Source organism: Falco biarmicus, chromosome 9 (genome assembly GCF_023638135.1).
Source record: "Falco biarmicus isolate bFalBia1 chromosome 9, bFalBia1.pri, whole genome shotgun sequence".
Classification (NCBI taxonomy): Eukaryota; Metazoa; Chordata; class Aves; order Falconiformes; family Falconidae; genus Falco; species Falco biarmicus.
Genome location: NC_079296.1, coordinates 21,526,254 through 21,547,409, shown reverse-complemented (window position 1 = coordinate 21,547,409; position 21,156 = coordinate 21,526,254). Strand labels below are relative to the sequence as shown.

The window sequence follows — 21,156 nt, the reverse complement described above, 5'->3', positions numbered from 1 at the left end:
TGAGTCATGGATGGAAAACTGCCTCAGAATCTCTGATTACACGTGTTTTTACCCGAATTAGGGCAGCACCATGGCAGCTGATGTTTACGCTTGTTTGAACACAGCCTGCCATCTTTAAGACTGTTGGCTCCAAAAGTTAAATTGATATACAGCAGCATTTTGGTGTCAGACATGTTTTTAAGATACAGTCCCTCCTGAGGTCTCTGGAGGCAATGTAATCCATTAAAAGCCCTTTGCTCAAGGCTGTGCCTACAGACACAGCCTACCCTTCAATTTGTAAGGCTTTATCTAGTTAATTTCACTCAAGATTACATAGGGAGCTTCTTAGAATTTCAGTGGTTATGCCCTGGCCCAGAGTTTATAAGTCTCTTACAAATGAGATTTATAACAGCAGGCATCTTTCTTGTGGAGGTACACATGAATTTCATCCAGATACAAACCAACTCAAAGAGCAGCCAGCAAACAGTTTGCATGGTTAGCAAGACCTTAAAAAAGAGTATTTCACCAACAGTGCAATGATTCTCACTTGCAAACACTGCTCTGCCTGATCATCAATGACTACTATACTTTACCCCTCAGGATAGTGTGATCACTGCTGTACAACTGCCCAATAAAAAAAATGTCTCATTCCTGAATGTAATCACAGGGGAACAGCCATTTCTTATCCCTCAGCTGCTGCTTAAATACACAGTGCCATGGTTTGGAACAGAACTGTCTTGCATTGGGACCGACAGGGAAATATCACTGGGATGTTTTGCAGTTACCTCGCTCTGTAGTTTGTATGCATTCTTGGCACACCGCAATCTCACATCATCAGTCAAAGGAGTGTACTGATGTAGCAGCTGTCTGTATTCTTGTTCGCTGACCAAAGACTGGGCTTTCCTGGCATGTACCAAGTTTATCATATCCAGTGGCAGGTGGAAGTGAGTCTTTGTATCCTCAAAACCTTGCTTATATTTCACCTATCAAATTAAAAACAGATCACATAGATATCACAGCATGGTAATTAGAATTCAGGTTTTGATCGAAGAGATATTCTCCATATTTCCCCCATTTTCCAGTATAAATTATTCTTTTTAAAAGTTCCCTAACTTGTTTAAGAACACTGTGAATGATCAATACTTATAACTAGAATACATGGCAGCCCATCCTTCATCAAAATAGTAGCCACCTACATTATATTCAATTAAGATAAGATATTATTTATAATTCTTTTTGTTAAAACTGGATACATTGAATCTATAAAATTACCAAACTGATAAATGAAATTACAACTCACTGCATTTCTAGAAAGCACAACAAAAACATGAAGCTACTACCCAAGGATAAAATGCAAACTGCCATATTTATATCAGAATTAGTACATATCCTCACTCAAAATATTTGTTGGTCTCCATTGATTTGGCCAGTTTAATTTCATATTTTTAAATGTCATTTTTAGTGGTGGGGTTTTTTAGACTTCTTGTCTCCATCCAGAAAAAGAAAGGTGTAGAAATCTTCAAAGAACTTCTTGAACATGACATTTCCCTATCAGTTTATGCAAATTTGAGATGTTCAGGCTGTTCATCCAGATTATGAGCTTCCAGAGTTATTGACAATCTTCAAACTAATTTAGAGTAACCTGATAGATGGATGAATTCTTCAGACACTTGTTGTTACCTGTATGTCTAAGCATACCATCGCATAAGAAAGAATCCCAGTACAAGCCCAGCACTTACTAAAAGTGAACACTCTCCCATCTATATCCACAATCGGGCTCACTATGGACAGTTTTGGCAAGAATATAAGTAGATCTTAGATTATTTATGTTCTTGAAGTCAGACAAGTATTTCACTACTTTCTCGAACAAGCCACAGTGTTCAAAATGCACTGCATAGTTACGATTCCTATAGGCAATGAACAAATGATGCGATTCTTACCCTATCCCAAGACCAAGTTGGAACCATTCCCCAACCAAAAAATTCCAACTTGAAAATCCATAAACTCATTCATAAACTCATCCATCCTTTAGCCTTTCAGGAAAACAGTAAACTGAAAATAATCACTGAATAACTTCGTATCTCTGCTAAATTTAATTTATTTCTGTACAAAGACCACTACTAATTCTCAATTAGACCTGCCCCTGAGTGATACTTTTACGGAGTAAAATATTCTATGCTAGGCAACAGCGGTATGCAGCAGGGGATTGTACAAGAATGCACAGTCTTCTTTTATTGTCATATTAATGTTACTGTAAATAATGTAAAAGAATGGTAAGAATATCATGATTGTATCAAGTGGGAGAGAAAGACCCAAGTTTTAAACAGTAAGCTAGTCCACAGCTAAGTGCATCATTCATGAGGAACTACTCGCTCTTAGCCAATTCCAAAATGCCCACATCTTTCTTGTACTTACATCACTCTGTAGCAATGCAGCGTGGACTGAATGAGCAATATGAATATCACCATCCAAGCCTCGTGAGCCAACCATCTGTCCTTTCATTTTCTGAAATGCCTCCTTATACTTGTGCTAAAAAGGAAATAAGAATAGAAATGTGAATAGGAGTGAAGAGAAACATTAGTCAGATTGTTAAAACGTGAATAAAAGGGTTTTCACATTACAGAAAGCAAGCTACGGACAATAAATGCTGGCTATACTTAATATGATAATAAATCTGAATGAAACTTTAGTGGATGCTAGGAAGACCTCACCTGTGCAAACATTTTAATATTTTATCCTATTTAGAGAAAAGCACAAAAAAACCCACCAATGAACACCTACAAATAGCTTGGGTTAGTTACCTGCTATTGCACAGGTGGTGAAAGATAAGAACCCAGTGCAGGTGCTCAAAATTAGCCTCTGAGGAGCCTCTCTCCATCAGCATTCTAGCAAAGTCAGAACAACTGGGCTCCTATGCTTGAAATCTGTATATTTCTACAACCTTTAAAGGACACTCAAGACAAACCCTGAAGGGTAGAATCCCCTGAATAAGCTCTCTCTTTCAAAGCTTACCTAGCCAACAGTGGCCGACAGCTCCTAAAAAATCCCTGAGATTGTTGAGTCACTACAGCAGGTAAGTTTATTAGCAAAGCTGACAGATTTTGTTGTTTTAGCAAACCTTCCTTTGCTTAGTTACCAACAGCACTTCATTATGGCTGCATCTCCAAAAGCCCAACTAACTAGACTGAGGCCAGATGTCTCTCAGATGTGAGTTGGCTGGACATGCTGCTTCCATCCAGAGTCACTCAGCAGAGCAGAAACAGTCTGGAGTGACTGGCATATACTACTGGACAGTATCAGCAGTAAGTTCACATACATCACTTATGATTTCACCCGAAGCTTTTGCTGCCTGGAAGGGAATGGCATCTAGTTTCAGTTGATAGCCACCATCTTTCATCTTTCCCCAGGACTCCTTATAGCGAATCTAGGAAGCAGGAAACAGGAATAAAGCAGAGTTGCTGTTCAGAGGGTTGACACTGCAGCATTATTGCTATCCTAGCAATGTTACACATCAGTTTAATTCTATTCTAATGCAGAGGGCTCATATAAATGAAACTATCAATACACAACAGGAATAATCACATGACAAATGTCCATTATTGTAGAGGAGTGAAGGCAGTGGGTTGATCAGCATTGATAACATGCAGCTGTGGCCTTGCCTCAGAGGCAGTGGGTTGATTGACCTGGATGATGTGCAGCTGTAGCTTGTTCCTGCTAAGTGGTTAAATAGCACTGAGGAGTCTAGGAGAGGGGGCTTGATGGAGGAGGAGCAGTGTGGTCTGACCTCTGGAGGAAGGTGAAACAGCACGGGCAGGAGAATCTGACTGATAGTAAAAACCTTGTTGCAGCCTACTAGCCTGCCTGTGTTGCAGCAATTGGTGCCCTGTGTGAGGCTGAGTTGGACTCTGACTACAACATGTTATTAAAATGTATTTTTTCGTTCTTAATCTTTCTAACTTATAAGAAGATTGATTTCTTATATTCAGAAACATTTAGACTATATAAAGATCATATCTGGGGAAAGGAAAGAAATTTAGCCTGATTTCCTGTGTAGGACAAATAGCAAAGCACTATCAACTTTTTCACTTTTTTTTTTTAAAGCATTAAAGGTCAGATTTATACCTCACTGATATTCATAGCATTTAATTTGGCCTGAAGAATTTCAGGAAGATCTGTCGTTGGTGTATATTGATGCTTTACACTCTCTCCATGCTCCTTGTACAGCCTCTGAGAGGAAAAAAAAAAAAAAAGATTAAAAAAAAAAGTACTCGCTACATGTCCAGTCACTAGTTCAGACAAAAACATTAATAAACAAGTTTATGGAAAGCAAAGACTATAGAAAAGTGACAGCAGCATTAATAAATACAAGCCATTGTATTAGTCAAAAAGCTCTGGGAGTCTGACACATCTATCAACTAAAGAGGAGCTCCTTGAAGTTTTGAGTGTATAAATCAATGTATATGAAAATTCAGATATTGGAATATTAATTTGATGACCTCCAACATATGTGAATAGCGAAAGGGAGAATGAACAGCATTTATTAACAGGTATGCAGCCACAGGTGGCCCATCAACACTTTGAAATTCCACAGAAATCTGGGGAGATGAAGTTCCCCAAACACATCTCTCCAAAGTTGTTCATTTTTACCAGACAAATATGATATTAATTACCTATACGATTCCTCCAAAGTTATTTCCAGCCCTAGTTGCAAGAGGGTACTCAATAGTCAGTGGAAAGAGATTAAAAAACCCTCAGAAGTGGACTGATCCCATCATAAAACAGGAGTTTATGTGGGCTACCTTGGAGGCAGAATACAGGGCTGGCTCAGGACTAACAAGCTCCCTGATGTCTGCAGACAGGTATGAGTTGTTCTGTGCAGTTAGCTGGAACTTCCCCTACAATGGCTATGCAGAGTTCACCTCTTCCACATTATTTTCCTTTCCTAGCTTAGTTTCTTCTTACATTGACATAATTTTCAGGTGAGTACAGATAGCCACCATCATTTTTTGGGTCTTTAGATATGACCCACATCTTGACCACCCAACTTGCCTTTCCAAGGCTATTATTTCTGTGTGAGGCTTTGAGATCCTCTACATTAGAAAGAACCTCTCCATTTCACCCTGCTGCCACTTTCTTTAGCAAGTAGGTCCACTTGTATTGCAGCTCCCTAAGAGGGAAATTAATGAGAACTCCATGTGTGAAGAAGTAGAGCAGCAGACTGATTTTGACTGTGGCTCAGTGGAACAAAATGACTTATATTTATCCTGCCTGAGATGTAAGCCTTTTGGATCTTATTAATTAAACCAAAGGCATAGACACTATACGTATTACAATAGCATGTGTTTTACACAAAGTCTTTCATCTTCTTCACTTTAAAAATATCTATTTTCACAATAAAACCTCCTCTCATGTTTGAAACTTGTCTTTTTTGAGTGACTTTTGCTTATTATTCACTTCTGTATTATCCCAGTTAAGTCTACAATATTTTTAAATCGCTCTTCTATTAAAAATAAACATGTTTAAACACCAAACAGCCTCAATTCTTCCCTTTAAGTTTCCCCCTCCTGGATTTCTCTCTCAGCAGGATGACAGCTTGAAATAGTTTATTTTTTCTTCCTTGTCATGCTGACTTACAGTTTGTTTCCAAAGAATATGCAGAAACTGAAATTTGAAAGGTCTGTTTGAAAAGGAGAAAGAACCCCAAATGTGTTCTTCCTCAATGAATCTCAAATGGCCAAAAGTCTCTGAAGGTCAAAGGTCAGTCTTACTCCTAAATTTTACTTCTGGAAAATAAAAATTGGACAGAAATCCCTTTTTACATGAAAGTCTCATTCATTTCAGTGGGATCTCTACGACTTCCCATTCCAAGTTAGAAACATGCTTTTTGTGAGATGCACCACACCAGAACACAGAAATTTCATGGTTCCCAGGGATAATCTCAGAGAAAGAGAGAGAGAGAAAGCCAGTGCTTCAATCAGGTCGTTCAAAGAGGATACCACTCTTATAATCATAATGTATATACATTATAACTTACATCCACAGCCTGGTTATAACTAATTCTAGCCTGGATCATCTCAGGAGTGTCTTTAATACTGGTAAACTTCAAAGCATATGGATGCTGACGGTACTTCTTCTGTTGAGCAGAAAAAGATCAAAGCTGTGAATTTTGTGCTGCTCTTTCATGCTATTTGAAAGAGAAAAATCATAGGTTGCTGGAGATTAGAGTGAATTTGTGAACATAATTATTATTCCTCTTTCCTCATCTTTATGTCCTAGGTACTTTCAGATTAATATTTGTTTCAATTTAACAATAACCTTTTGCCGATTAATATTAAAGAATTTCTCCATAAATATAAGGAAAACATTTCAAAATGAGATTCTGCCTACCTAAATACTCCAGAACTCAGGATCTTAAAATCTTTTTCAGATTACTTCAAATACAGTATGACTGATTATATTTTTTATTTATGGTTTCTTTAAGCAAGATATTATATACAGTTGTCATGTGTTAATAATAGCAATTGTTTAACTTATTGTTTCAGGGTTTAGGTTTCCTCCTAACACCTATATTAAATCTCTGCAGCCATTAACACTGTGCCTAATTGTAATGGTATATCTTCTGGATAATTATATTAATTCTGCTTGCTCGAAAGGACCCATAGTAGCTTTTGAGAGGTCTTGTTATATATGCATAATTAAGATGAAGGCTATTTGATGGCAAAACAACACTTTCCATATCACCAGGTCACTAAAAGCTTCCCTTCCTGCATAAGTTGTCCTAAACCCATCAACACTCTTATCTCTTCTCTACATAGTGCATACTAAATTTTCCCAATGCCTGTGATGAACTCCCAAGTCAATAAGCATTTCATGGCTCTTCTGGATATTGTTTTTATCTCAGTGTTCGAGTCTAAAGGCATGTCATTCTCTTTTACATTGAGCTTGTGATCCACATAAGTTTATTTGAGGCAACATCTTGATTCTTTGGGGACTCAAAACACCAATGTAAAACACATTACCACTTTAAAGGTATTACAAGCTTATGAGCAATTTTTTGGTTTCAGAAAGAAATCTCTTAAAAAATGACCAGTCTTGCTAAGTTTCACTGGGGACAAAAGCGGTTTATATTTTGTCCTGATCAGCTTTAGAGACAAATAAGGGTTGACCAGAACATCTCTACGTAAATTTTCTAGAAACTATATTCTGGCAATTGCTTTTTACCATTACTACCAGGGCTAGTCACTGTGTGTATGTAAGAAAGGAGAAGGCTCATAGCCATCTAAAATTATTTAGTACTCACAAAAAGGTTGACATGAACAACCTAGCAGGTCAAATTTCTACTTGGCAGTTTTTACTATTCTAACATCAAAATGGTATACCTATACAGATTCCAAGACTGTTCCAGCTGGCACTGCTGGACTGGCTTTTATGAAGCTACCTTGCTTTACACTAGCTGAGGATCTAGTTTATTGTGTCTAAAAAAATCCCCCTTCTTCATTGTAGATGATTACACAGGGAAAACATAGTGTTAGCAATCAGGCAGACGTGAAAGGATTACCATATTTTTCTGAGACACTAGTGGTTATGCTGTTATTCTCACTGAGTGAATGGACAGATTATTCCTTCATCACCCGTGGTTATCTAAAAAATCACAGGACTGAGTCTCCTACTGCAGCAGATTTGGCCAGTAGGACTCCCTCTGAAATAACAGAACCAGAATACTACGAAACTTTCAACCATTTCCACCAGAACCTCCTCTGAAGGCCTCATGGGTCTGACACAAAGGATTCTAGAGCCTTCCTTTTCCTCTAAGTGATACTGGTTATAGGGAAAAATAAGGATGAAAACTACCTGGGCTAATAGATAGCTGCAGATAGAGATATCTATATTAATTTCAATAGCTAACATGAATATATATGAAAAGGAGCAAGAAGGTACAAAAAAAGGTTCTGGGTCCAATGACTGCATCTTTTCATCATCTCTCCTGTTTTGCTTCATTAAAAAGGTAGGTTAGTGGGTAGCAATTGAGCACTGTTTGATTGCCATTATTATTCATAATATCATTTGTCACCTACTTTGTTTTTGCAAAGGCTATATAGACTCCTACTGGTGTGTGTTTGGTATCTGGTTTCCCTCTAATTACCAGTCCTATCCCTGGTTTTGAGGTCTTTCATGTGGTATGCCTTTTTCTTTCCCCTTTGAGTGGAAATTATTTTAATTTTATACAGACTTTTTGCACGCATTATGCAGCAAATTCTGTTACATGCTGTCATGAAATCTCACCTCACTAATGAGTTCTCCTGCCTTCTTAGCCTGCTCCACATTTAATGACCCAGTGGCTATCCATCCAGCTCCTTTCATCCAGTTCAAATCTGCTCTGTATTGGTTCTGACAAAGAAAAAAAAAATCCTATTGTTGGTGTTCATACACTTAAAATGCCATTAAAGGATTCAGACATCTCAGGAACAACAACCAAGTCAAATTAGTGCCTGCTTTTGTTTTATTCACTATTGCACAGTTGCAAGGAAAGCAAAAAAATTACAGAATGAAACAGAAGTATTTGGACTCACCGGCATTTGTGCAATATGTTTTGCAAGGTAATTTTTAGAAGCGGTCTACACCTTACTGTCATTTGTAATTTTTATTCTAAGGTGTCAAAAACTTTGGTTCTGTTGTACATAGTGCACTGTTGCAAATATCATTAATGATTTGCAATGATAAGAAAACGGTAGCATTTCCCAATCCCTATCCTTTTGTTGTACTGGAGGGAAAGCATTATGTTTTGTTTTTTCCATGTGTCTTTAAGGAGGCTGAGTACAGGAGTACTTCACACTTTCCTCACAAAACCTCTTCTACCAACAGCCTACTGAATTCCAAAAGCTCACACGAGCACTACAGCTATGTTTCTCAAAGAAGCCAGAAGGTTTTCAGCACCTATACCTCAACAAGACCTATACACATATCTATCTTAGTCTCCTTGAAAAGTTCTGATTTAAAACCTCAGAACAGGAAGTCTAATTTATAGTAACCATTTACAGTACCAGACAGTTCATCTGATGGTTACTGTTGGGCATGTGGTCTCTATATGGAATTGTATCACCACTTTTATCACTAAATTATTTAACCTCCCTTCACATTAGGTAAAAAAAACCTGTACAACATATATGAATCCTAGTGTTTTATTAACATTTGAAGTAGGCTTTGAGTAGGCTTTATATCTCTTGAGCAAGTAAGTGGTTAATATTTACTGTTTTAACATTAACTGTTTAATAGTTGAAAAATTAGGTGCATAAATACGTCATGGCATTAAAAGCATAAACATCTGAAGAAATTCAGCCCTAAGTGTCTGAAGGGGTTGAATGAAAAGGTACTGAAATAAATTCAGCTCTGGACTTACATCACTTTGCAATCCGTAGGCCCACTTGGCCCATGCCACTTTCATGTCAGTAGGCAGGGCTGTGTAGTGATGGAGAGCTGTCTTGTACCCTCTATCTGTGGCCAAGTTCTGAGCCTTTTTGGCATGGACAAGGTTAACCATATCCATGGAGACCTGGAACTGATTCTTTGTGTCCTCAAATGCCTTCTTGTACTCCAGATCGCTTTGCAACTTTGACATTTGAAGGGAATGAGCCATCTGTGAATCTTCCTCCACAGCTTTTACTCCAATCAGCTTACCCTTCATCTTCTCATAACCTTCCTTATATTTAATCTGTGAAGAAAAAAATAGACTGTGAGTAAACGATCTAAGCTGCCAAACTGACAGCTCTGCGAGTAGTAAAGCAATGGTCTACCAGAGCTGTGACATTCTTGGTCTTTGATACAAGCAAGAAAGAAGTCCATTTGCAAAAGAGAACTGGAATGCCTTAGAAAGTAGTAAGTGTTTATAAATAAACTTTTTCTAAATAATAATATGTTCACAAAAAGCTGTAAGAAATCTTTTCTTTTTGTTTCTTTCTAGGAAAACCAACATTCTTTAAGCACTGAGTTCAGACGGTTCTTTCACGTATTTTCTGGCCAGTCACAGATGTATTTAGTTATGATGTTTCACAGGAGATTTTCACTTCATTTTGAGTTCTAAAATTCACCCTCAGGTCAAAATGAGAATAGGAAAACACAGTCAGCATGTGGGGAAAAACTCTGAATTGCTCAGAGCAAACTTTCTGACTAATTATGGAATGCCAATCCTTAGCACAAATTGAGTGAGGGTGGCTCAGGGCACTGAGATGTATGTGACATATCCCTAACACCTGGTAGCAACGTGGACTGTCAGCTGTCCTAAGAATAAGGAAGCTCATAGAGTCCATACTCACATCACTTGCCAGATCCTTCTTTGCCTTAGCTGTCAAGAATGACAAAGCATCCAAACGAAGCACAAATCCTTTTTCCTTCTGCTTCTCCCAGCTACTCTTGTAGAGTTTCTAAAGAGATGAAAATACCACAGCCTCTTTATTACTATCAATATATTCTGTTTGTTCTATAGTCACAATGAAAGCTCTCAAGTAACATCAGACCAGAATACACTCCATGCCCAGAAACTATCTGTCTAAGGATCAGATCCTGGTGTCTTCACTTACATACTGTAACTGAGGGCACCGTAACCCCATTATCTCACTGGTTCCAGTGAAACTGTCAATGTGCCACTCATCTGGGAAATCTACTTATGTGGAAAATACACAGCTTCAAACTCTAAAAGCAACAAGTCTTTAGAACAACAGATGTGACTAGTGTTTCATTAAGAGCAAGTAATCAAATTTAGCTATAACGTTTTTACATCTAAAACATTTGGAACTTCTCAGAGAAAGAACTTAACTTTTACCCACAGAACAAACATTTCAACAGCAGCTGTAACTATTCACAGGAGTGAGGGAATCCAAACCTCTGTCTTACACAGTACCTCACTGATATTGGCAGCATTTGCTTTGGCCAGTATGAAGACAGGATCATCTTTGCTGATGGTGTACTGATGAAGAAAATGCTCTTTTCCTGACCTGTAGGCAACCTGTACATAGAAAGTAAAGCATGGTTAACAAGCAGTAGTCCATGTTTAATACTGAAGGAATACTGATTAAAACACCCCAAATATTCAAGGATTTGTTAGGGTAATTTACTTGGTGAGTCAGTCTTTAGCATCATGACTTTTTTTGCCAAATATGAATTTGGAAGCTGACACAGAGTCAGGTTGACCAAATTACTCATGGTTAAATTTCAGGGAAACAGTGAAACACCATACTTATCAGGATACTTTAATTCTCTTTCCTAAATTTACCTACTTTAACTGGCTATAAAGCTGTCAGTAATTCATACTCTGTACAAAATGTATGCAAGAATACATCCAATATTAAACTACAGCTACTTTTTAGGTGGAATGAAAGTCTTTAATAGGATGCAGAAACAGTGAATTTTAGGCATGAAATTAAGAACACTAAGCAATTGAATCTGCAGAGAAAATTTGTGACTTAAATGTAATTAGCTGACTGCTAATACTCCAGTGAGGACTAATATTCCAACTTTAAATGAAAATATCAAGGACCTTTTATGATCCAAGTAGCAAATGTCTCCATTTTATATCCCAGGGCAACATCAACAGAGAAATGAACTGCTCTGTTTCAGAAGCCCATAAAGCTGTTGGAGGAGATGTTAAAAAGCAATGAAAAGATGTTCCATTTCACAAAATGTTACATTTCTTACATCTCACAGAAAAAGATAAAAAAATGTCTCTACTATAAAGCTCTAAATCCGTGGTTACTATTCTGACTTCAGCACAAATACAGAAAGGCAGCGCTGTCCAGTACATAGGAAATAAGTAACAGGAGTCAGGAGACCAGCATTCTCCTCTGATTCAGTATGGTGTCATCTGTGAGCACACAACACTCATCCAAGTAAATGCCAGGTTTTTACTGAAGCAGAGGAGCAAAAAAAAAGCAAACATGGTAGCTTCCTGGAAAAAACCAATCAAGAAGCAATAATGCTTCATTCACATAACAACTGAGAAGCTGACAGTATCTTCATTTCAAGGCACAACATATTAAAAGTAATTTTAAAAAAGCTTGGCAAGTAACTACTGTTCCAAATTTAGTTGTTAAGCAATTTTAACAACAGGTTCCCTTTCTTTTGGAAACTTAAAAGTGAGCTGCTGTCAGCTAAGTCCTGCCAAGGAATCCTGAGGTACCATCTCAGCCTTGAAGTGGTTGGGCAGTGGAACTGAATGACCTTTGTAGGTCCCTTCCAACTGAAATAGTCTATTCTATTCTATTAAATTATAAGCTATCCTAATCTGTCTGCCAGGGTTGCCCAGCCCCAAAGAAGAATAGGGAGCATTCTGAAGGCACCCAGTTTGGGAAAATATGCCTATTTTAGCATTTTACTAAATCATCGAATCAAAAAGTGAAGTACTTTAGTAAAGTAAGTAAAGTACTTTAAAAGCAACAGCTCAATAACGTGTGTGGTCTCACAAGGCTGATGTAGCTTTAAGTAGTCTGACAGGGCCCTCAGTGGAGAGAAACACAGAACCTGGGATGGATGTATATCAGTCCTGTGGTAATGTCTACCTCGCTTTGAAGCACCACTTGAGGATCAGCTGGGAATACTGTGTTTTCCCTCCAGCTTCCTTCCTCACTTTTACTACCTCATGGATAACCAATTGTCTTGCAGATGACACTAATGTCTCTGGAACACCCAGTTATACTTTCATGAACACACTTCAGCCATACTTGGATCCAGCCTGCACCACACAGACGTTTGTCACCGAGACTGTCTTGTAGAGGCACCCTCCCACTCCCCCGCCAGCCTCTGACGTAATTTATCAGAAACCTCACATGTCTATTTCCATTCCCACTGGGGTTTGATTTTGGTTATTGTTCTAGTTCAGAGAATTAATGAGAGAATTAATCAAATAAACAAATAAGACCCCTTAGAAATAAATCTCAAGAAATTTCATCTATTGAGAGGTTTCAGGATTGGGTTCTCTTCCACCACCAGCCCAGTCCACATATCTCAGGAATGACCACATTATGAGTAAGCTACTGGGAAAGATACAAATTCTGTCAAGGACTCACATCACTCTGCAGTTCCTGGCTTTTCTTGGCATGCTTGATCTGAGAACTGTCAGCCACACTGGTGAACTTCAGAGTATCAGCCTTCTGTCTGTACTTTTTCTACATCAAATTAAAGCAGGTTACACAGAAGTTTCAGTATCTACCTTTTCCCGTAAATACAGTATTCTCAAAAAGTATGTGACTAATAGACCCAAAAGTCCCATGTAAATTCCCAAGACAGTTTTAGTATACGCATCAACAAAATAAGCTTCCAAATACTACCCAGTGATACTATTTTTGAGGCAAGGGCAGTGCAAATGAGTATGGTAAATGCATTGTTGCTGACATTGCAAGTATGGGTACTCTTTGGTGCCAGAGGTAAAAGCTACATATCTTACAAGATCTAGGTTGCACACCAACTGATGAGTGTCCTTCGCAAACTGGGTATGACTTAACTCAGGATACGAGAGAGCTCATAAGCTACACGGTCAATATTACTATCTCATTTTCTTACATGAGACTTCTCAAGCAAATGCATGTGATGTTCAAATCACTGAACATATATTACTAAGATATTTAAATTAAGATATTTCTAAATTATCAATTAAATTAGAGCAGGCAATTTCAGTATCCTGAAAGTAACATAAATTCAAAACTTTCCCCACCATCTCCCAGATCTTTTCAAAGCAGAGCTCAGTGTAGACACTGCAGTCAAGCCTTCCTGGGAGCAACAGCTATGAGAGGCCTCCACAAGGCTCAGGTCTTGGATGTGGGAAAAAACATCATGCTTCATTCATCCTCTGGTACCAGTACTTATATAAAACCTATTTGAATGGACAAATTTTCATAGACACTAGTGTTTCTAGTTTGTTAAATAAGACTGTCTTTACTTTTATTCCATCTTACTTCTTGTTTTGCATTTGAAATACACCAAAATGAATGGAAAACTTTAATTGACTTCTTCAGGCTTTGGATCAGCCCTGTTTTGAATCAATATCTCTGCCTCAGCTTGTTCTCAAATGAGTGATGCAAAAGGCTAAGCAGCTCTTTTTATCTTTGACACAGTATAAAGAAATGCAGCATCCTATTTCATGACCATAATATGATAGGGGACACCAAGCAAATACTTCTTGTATACTTTAGTTGAATTCTTATTCTAACAGTTCAACCATGAAGTGGGGCATTCCACCTAGGAAGGAAAGCATCTTTTCGTTATCTGGCATTTCAGGCGAGAAATCCTTCTGTTTGAACTGATGGGTGAACATATCAGTTTATGCTGTGTCTCTGCTAGTGGAACACAAAATAGAAGTTAAAAAAGCATGCAGCACTTCAAAGAGGTGCTCATTGCTTTATTTTAGGAACCTGGAATGGAGGCGGATTAAAAAAAGCATGTTTTGTCACATTGCATGCAACACAATGTAGTGACATTCTGCAACAAAATGACAAAATGCCAGGCACTGTATGGCAATAGAGCTCTCTAAAATAATATCCACTAGTCTCCAGTTTAAATGACTGTCAGCCATCTCTTGGCCTTACACAGCACTGGAATGAAAAGGCAGATCATTATGGGTTAAATATTTGTGGAAGTGATTATTACTACAGCACACCACAGCAGCAGATGTCAGTCTGTCCCTAGTGAGACACCAGATCTAAGAGTAGCTGCTCTTCTTTTGTTTCTAAGATGTATTTTTTTCCCCTTGCAGGAGTAGTGAGAGGATGTCAGAGACCCAAGGTATCAGAGTGTGATCTCCAGTAACTAACTGGCTTCTGTTCCTTCCTCCAGCACTAAGTGGGATTTTATCCTCCTTGTCAAACTTCCCCTAATTTATTCTTCTATCTGTCCTCTAGTTTTCCTAGCACTAGTGAGATGACTCAACCATAGCTAAGCAGCTGAGGAAGTGTACTTCCATAAGGTTAATGGCAGTGCAAAGCCATGAATTAATCAAGTAAAGCAAGGAAAAGCAGCACAAGCTGAAGTTGCCAGTAAAGTCACAACCCTTATTGGCCAAAGAGCAAGGAAATTTCCAAACATGGCTAACAAATACCTATTTTTTCAATACTGTTCCTTAAACTCTATGCATTTCATGTAGCCTGTACCATAGGAAACGCTAATTCCTTTCAATGCCGATCTGCAAAATGAGTAGCTGAATGAAAAGAGGTGGAAGGACAATTATGAGGACTTTTGCTTCACAAACCTGACACAATAACCACAAAAAGGGAAAAATTACTTTTAACCCCTAACCCAGGATGTCTAAACTGTAGAATAACTCAATTATGCGCACCAGTTCTTCTATTTCTTAGATTTTCCATATTAGGAATTCCTTACCTATTGCACATGATGTAGTGGAATAAGTCTGCATAAAGCTTTGAATAAATGACAGAAGCCTGAGTACTTTGCTTACCTCACTGACCAAATCTCCTGCCTTTTTGGCTTGCTGTATATTAAGACTTCCTTCTGTGATACACCCAGCTCCTTTCATCCACATCAGATCTGCCCTGTATCGAAGCTGTAGGGGAAAATGCTATTTATTGGAATGGGGAACACAGGTACAATATTTGTATGTGAACATGGGCACCCCTTGTAGTTTCAAAGACATTGCAAAGACTTTTTTTAAAGTCTTGTCATTAAAAAGTAATGTAAATCAGTGTCCATATGAAATGCAAATTAATGTCAAACTGAAAATGTCTATGAACACTTATACTTCTTGTAACGGTTAAGATATACATCAACTTACATCACTCTGGAGACCATAGGCCTTCTTTGCCCATTTCGTCTTCATGTCTTCTGGAACCACTGTGTATTCATGGAGTCTCTTTCTATAATCTAAGTCACTAGCAAGTGCCTGGGCCTTCTTAGCATGTCTCAGGTTTATCATATCCATAGGCAGATGGAAATGTGTCTTACTCTCCTCAAAATCTTTTTTGTAGGCAATCTAGAAATAGAAGGGATGAAAATAGTTGGCTGTATCAGTGTGTTGCAAAGCCAAAGCTATCTTAAATCTCCACTCTTGTTTGGGTCCTTATGCAGGTTAGGCAAAAAACATATGTAGAAATCAGGGTCTATGAGGGATGGCAAGATGACAGGATGAATTTTGCAGACTCTAGAGACATCTTTATTACAGTACATCTTAACTTTAAACATATTTTTATCTGTTTCAAAGTTTTATGTAGAAGAGTTTATATTGAGTTTTTAATAGGATGTGATTTTCCTGCCCCAAAACAAGGACACCATCAACCCAAAATTCCCTATGAGAACAAAAATACAGTGCAAACATTGCAGATTAACAGGTGGAGAAAGGAAACCAATTTTTGTTAAACGCTTCCAAGAGTTTCTTATAGTGAGAGCAGTAACAGTGGTAGATCACAAATTGTTGCTGAAAGATTCATAATTATGAAAAACATCTTTTGAGCAAGAGAAACAATTTACCTCACTACTCATCTTGGCCACCTGTAAAGAGTGCAAAAGTCTGGAATCTTTGGCTCCAATTGCTTTTCCTTTTGATTTTTCATATTCTTCTTTATATTTAATCTGTGAAAAAAAATTGTTTAAGTCAAAGAACATTTCCAATTACCCAAGATGTAAGCAATAAGTTTTTCACTGGTGATTTGGATGGTCAAAATTTAGAAGGGCTTTGCCTGATTCTCATTTTGTCACGTCAGATTTCCCAGATTTTCTCAGAAATCCCCAAAGTGCAAAATTGGTCTCATTTATGTTGTCTTTAACCTCACACTTCAAGGCTCACTCCTTTAAGGTAGCTATGTTTATAAACTTAAAGTCTTCCAATTAGCTAAATTATCTGGTTCTTAAAGCAAAAGATAAGAAAATCAATAATAAAAATCAAGCAAGGAACTCAAGATTTGGTTTTCTTAATGAGGTGGGATTTCAGAATCAGCATCATTGCAGAACAGTTTCCAGGAAGAGTTTCTTCCTTTTCTGCCTCTCCGCAGGTTAAGTATCATGAGATAATTTGTTTAAAAAGAGTTTGCTTGGAAATTTTTTTAGAGACGTGTTTATGTTGAAGAAGCAGACTAAAGAAATAGGCATTCCCTTTGCAGTGGATAATAACAGTATTTTTGAGGCTATAAACAATTCAAAATGCTGAATTTTACTATGGGGTTATTTTGCAAATTTTGCTTCCTTCTGTACACTTGTATTTAAAAAAATAATTTTCAGAGAGTGACATTTCATAGTAGAGTCTGAGAGAGTTTCTAACTGATCAGCCATTGAGAAATTCGGACAGCCAAATGCACAACTTAAAAATCCAGATGAAGTGAGCTAAGCTTTATTTCCCTGTGCTATAGCAACTTATATAAATAATAATACCTAGGTATTTATATATAACATACATCACTGGCAAGATCCCTTGAAGCTTTGGCAGCAAGTAAAGGCAGAGAATCAAGTTTCATTTCAAAGCCCTGGCCCTTACTCTTCTCCCAGCCTTCTTTGTACTTAATCTGAGAAAGGAAAGACATCAACATGTCACTAACACATGAACACATAAGATCTTCAAACAAACATGAAAATGACTAAGAGCAAAACAGAAGTAGAAATATGCTCAGTCCATAAACTGGAACCTTCTTAAGGTACGGTTCATTATAATTGGCCAGGATTGAGCCAAGAATTTTATTCTAAGAGTTTACAGGCACCTTAAATCCCAGAACATGCACCAATAGCTCTTAATTTTTACCAGGCATGGGGGAAGGAACTTCTTCAAAAGTGCCTGTGGTTATGTCTACATACGCAAATCATGTCAATCAACAGGAGCTGATCTAGAGGGCAGAACAGCTGGTGCTCAGAATCAGACGTCACACTACTCATTTCAGGATTTCTTCCCTGCCATACTAGAGCTAGTCAGGTCCCATACACTGAATACTTATTTGTAGCTGAAGTTCTTCATGTGAGATGCTGGACAGCATCTTTCAGTTTGGCTGCATTCAAAGGGAATCCAGCTCATGTGTTCTGAGACCACCCCAAAGTGTGAAGCAAGGCTCAGTGAAGAATCAGGAGATTTTCTTGAGCCAAAATATGCATGAGAATCACATGTTTAGCTTCTGAAAGTAAGTGGAGTTAAAGTACTAGTCGTTTAAGCTCTTTTTCAATTCTGAACAAGTATGCCTTCATGCATACTATGCATGCATCTAATGAAGTATCCGGGAAGCCATGATTTCTGGATTTGTTTTTTTGTATGGTTATATTTTACTAGTAACTAGTGAGCATGCATCCCAACCTATTATAGCCACTTTGTGGTTCTGCAACACTCTACCCATGCAATTCAAATAAAACTTAGGGGTAGAACACAAGGTATGAATATACCAGGAAAAACTTCCAGTAATGCCAACTCACAATCATGAAAAATTATGAAACTGGTTCAAAAATAACAGTCACGTCAGTTAGTAAGTCTGGATTTTTTTCTGGTTTTCCACTTATTTGTCTCGTTGGGCATTTTTTCCTCCAAAACTATAACAATGGAGGCCTGAAAAAATACTTTAAAAATGAAATAGAAATTACACTTTTCCAGCAAGTGCTTGATTTTAACTCCCATGTATCCAAGCAAGTCACTACGTATTGTCATGAATTATGAATGGCAGCAAAAGTGAGTTTGATTGAAGATCACTAAAGTCACTGTGTATTTTTCCATTGACTTCAGTGGGCTTTGAAATATTAGAACTGTGAAAATGTTGGGTTTTCATACAAACACCACCTCAGAGGCAGTTAATTTTGTAATGTGAACACTGATTTACTAAGCAACTTCAAATTATCTGAAAAGGTCTTGAAAAAAACATAGTGGTTTCACTATACTTGAGATTGTATCCCTATCTATTCTGTTTACCATATTTCATGCTGGTTAGTAAAGACTGATGATAAATATTAAATGCTTCCAGAAACACTGTCATCATCTTTACATTAATTTCTGTCTATTAACAGCATCATGAACACCAGCATTTCCACATTGTGTGGCTTACCTCACTGTATAACTCAGCATTGGCTTTTGCCTTGACTAACTGAGGTACATCCTGAGGTAGAGTGTAATTTGTTTTTGTCTTCTCATACTGGGCTCGGTAGTTCAGCTGCCATATAATGAAAAAGTCAACAACAAATTCAGTTATTTTAAATTCACTAAAAATATGATCATTACATTGGTTGCCTGCTGTTGAATTTCAGGCTAGTAGTGCCATATGTTATAGATACACTCATAGGTACAGCTGACATAAATATGAGGACAATAAGACACTTATAACTTCTACTTAGGTACTAGAAAGTAAAATGATTATTCTATAAATAGAATAGTTACTGATTATCTATAAGTAGAAAATATATTATTAAAAACATGCATTAATAAATACACAGAAGACAAAACCCTAACAAAGCACACAAATACAAATCTTAAAAATGGAGGAAAATACTAGATCTACAGGTATGCTTGCCACTTTTTTTGAAGTTATTTCATTCAATTTGTGTTCTTATTTTGGTTGTAAATCTGTAGATGACCTATCAAGAATAATCAAGCACTTCAGTGCTACAAATGCTATGAAGCAGAATTATCTCATAATTCTAAGAAACAATGGTGGCTAATGATGACAGAACTTACATCACTGAGCTGCTGCGCATTTATCTTGGCTTGAGCAATTTGTGGAGTGCTGGCAACAGAGCTGTACTTCAGCTTGTCTATGCTTTGCCTGTAGTTTACCTAGTTTAAAATAAAATTTTAAAAAGATTTAATAAAGGAAGAAATGTTCAGACTGGAAAATGAGAGAGACAGTAGACTAAGCTTTGTTAGCTAATACTCTGGATAAATCATTACTTAAACCATAATAAATTGAGGTAAGGAAAAATGCCAGGATCTCTTGGATGACATATGAGTTAATGCTCTGAAAATTTCATAGTCTGAGGTCATAGGTTTTATTTTACTTTGAAAATGGACTTCATTTATAGCTCCTCTCCATCAAAACCCCAAATTCTTAAAAAGATCCAGTTTCAGCTGGTTCCCCAAAGCACTCCTACAAAACTGATGTTCTTAACCATCACTTAGACTGTTTTTATCTTTATTAGGCTTATCTTTATAAAGGAACATGGTTAATGTCTATTAAGAGGTCTGTCCAGTGTAATGCTGTGCAGAGCAAATGAACTCTCTTACTCTTTGTCTTTATTGAATCTTAAAGTAATAATTAACCATGAAATCTCCCTGTGTGGTAAGAGCTTGTGTGGATGATGAAAAAAGAAAAATATATATTTATGGTACAAAACAAAGTCATTTTAATGTCAATTGTTGATAGGATTGCAGCCCACTATATTCCTAACACATTAGCATGGTAGCAGCAAAAATGATCTATAAAATGCATATATTAAATCCCAAAATTATGCAAGATAAAAAAAAAATCGTGAAGCATTCTAGCAGACCTGTTGCTGCCAAAGGACTCAGTGTTACACTGCAGGACACAGTTATTATTCTCTGTAGGCCTTAATTAATATTCACTGTAGTTAATCACCACCTTGTAAACACTGCAAATGACATTGCTTAAAACTAGTCTCTTAAGAACATTTTTTTCCAGCAAAGTGGAATATATTTCTAGTGGCTTTGAGTTATTGAACTATTTTAACGCGAACCTTCTTATCTCAGGTATCCTCACATAAACTTGTTCTTTCTGCCATAATGACAAAACCTAGGAAAAAAGGCTCTCACAGGTCCAAAGTGATCAAGGTATTTAAAACAGTTCATTTGCTTCTTTATAGAGACAGAAAGAATTTTAACTCCACCAAAGGGATATTTCTTTTTAATTGAAACTCTGTATTTATGGCTACTTGTGATTCCTTAGTGTGTGAGAGTTGTATTCTTAAAGAGTTCAGAGTAAACATGTTGGTTATCAGTGAACACGATGAGTCCTGGGACTGTTTCAAGCTACTAAATGATGATCATGACTAATGCAACTGAGTCTCTGTGGCCAACGGATTTAATGTTCTCCAAACCCAGATGCTGACTATGAACTGTAGTGCTGAAATGTTTAGAGTGAGTAGAATTAATTTGTGCATTTTTGACATGAATTCATGCTTACTTAGAACTCTTTCAGGATAAAGTGCTCTCCGCACTAAGCAATCAAACGCTGGTCTTCATTTCTTAAAGCTTTTTCAAAGACAAAGCTGACA

The 21,156-nt window shown here is 37.3% G+C and overlaps 1 protein-coding gene across 1 annotated transcript in view; it reads right to left on the bottom strand.

Annotated features, from left to right (window-relative positions):
* Positions 1-21,156, bottom strand: part of NRAP (nebulin related anchoring protein) — a gene marked incomplete at its 5' end in the record, with an annotated part of 52,902 nt that overhangs the window by 14,065 nt on the left and 17,681 nt on the right. The window contains 16 exons of the mRNA XM_056350704.1: positions 765-962; positions 2,395-2,508; positions 3,296-3,403; positions 4,102-4,206; positions 6,014-6,112; positions 8,263-8,367; positions 9,377-9,688; positions 10,290-10,397; positions 10,874-10,978; positions 13,035-13,133; positions 15,416-15,520; positions 15,749-15,946; positions 16,441-16,542; positions 17,361-17,468; positions 18,978-19,082; positions 19,604-19,702. Of these exons, the coding sequence (XP_056206679.1) occupies positions 765-962; positions 2,395-2,508; positions 3,296-3,403; positions 4,102-4,206; positions 6,014-6,112; positions 8,263-8,367; positions 9,377-9,688; positions 10,290-10,397; positions 10,874-10,978; positions 13,035-13,133; positions 15,416-15,520; positions 15,749-15,946; positions 16,441-16,542; positions 17,361-17,468; positions 18,978-19,082; positions 19,604-19,702 (2,070 nt within the window). The remainder of the gene's footprint in view (positions 1-764; positions 963-2,394; positions 2,509-3,295; positions 3,404-4,101; positions 4,207-6,013; positions 6,113-8,262; positions 8,368-9,376; positions 9,689-10,289; positions 10,398-10,873; positions 10,979-13,034; positions 13,134-15,415; positions 15,521-15,748; positions 15,947-16,440; positions 16,543-17,360; positions 17,469-18,977; positions 19,083-19,603; positions 19,703-21,156) is intronic.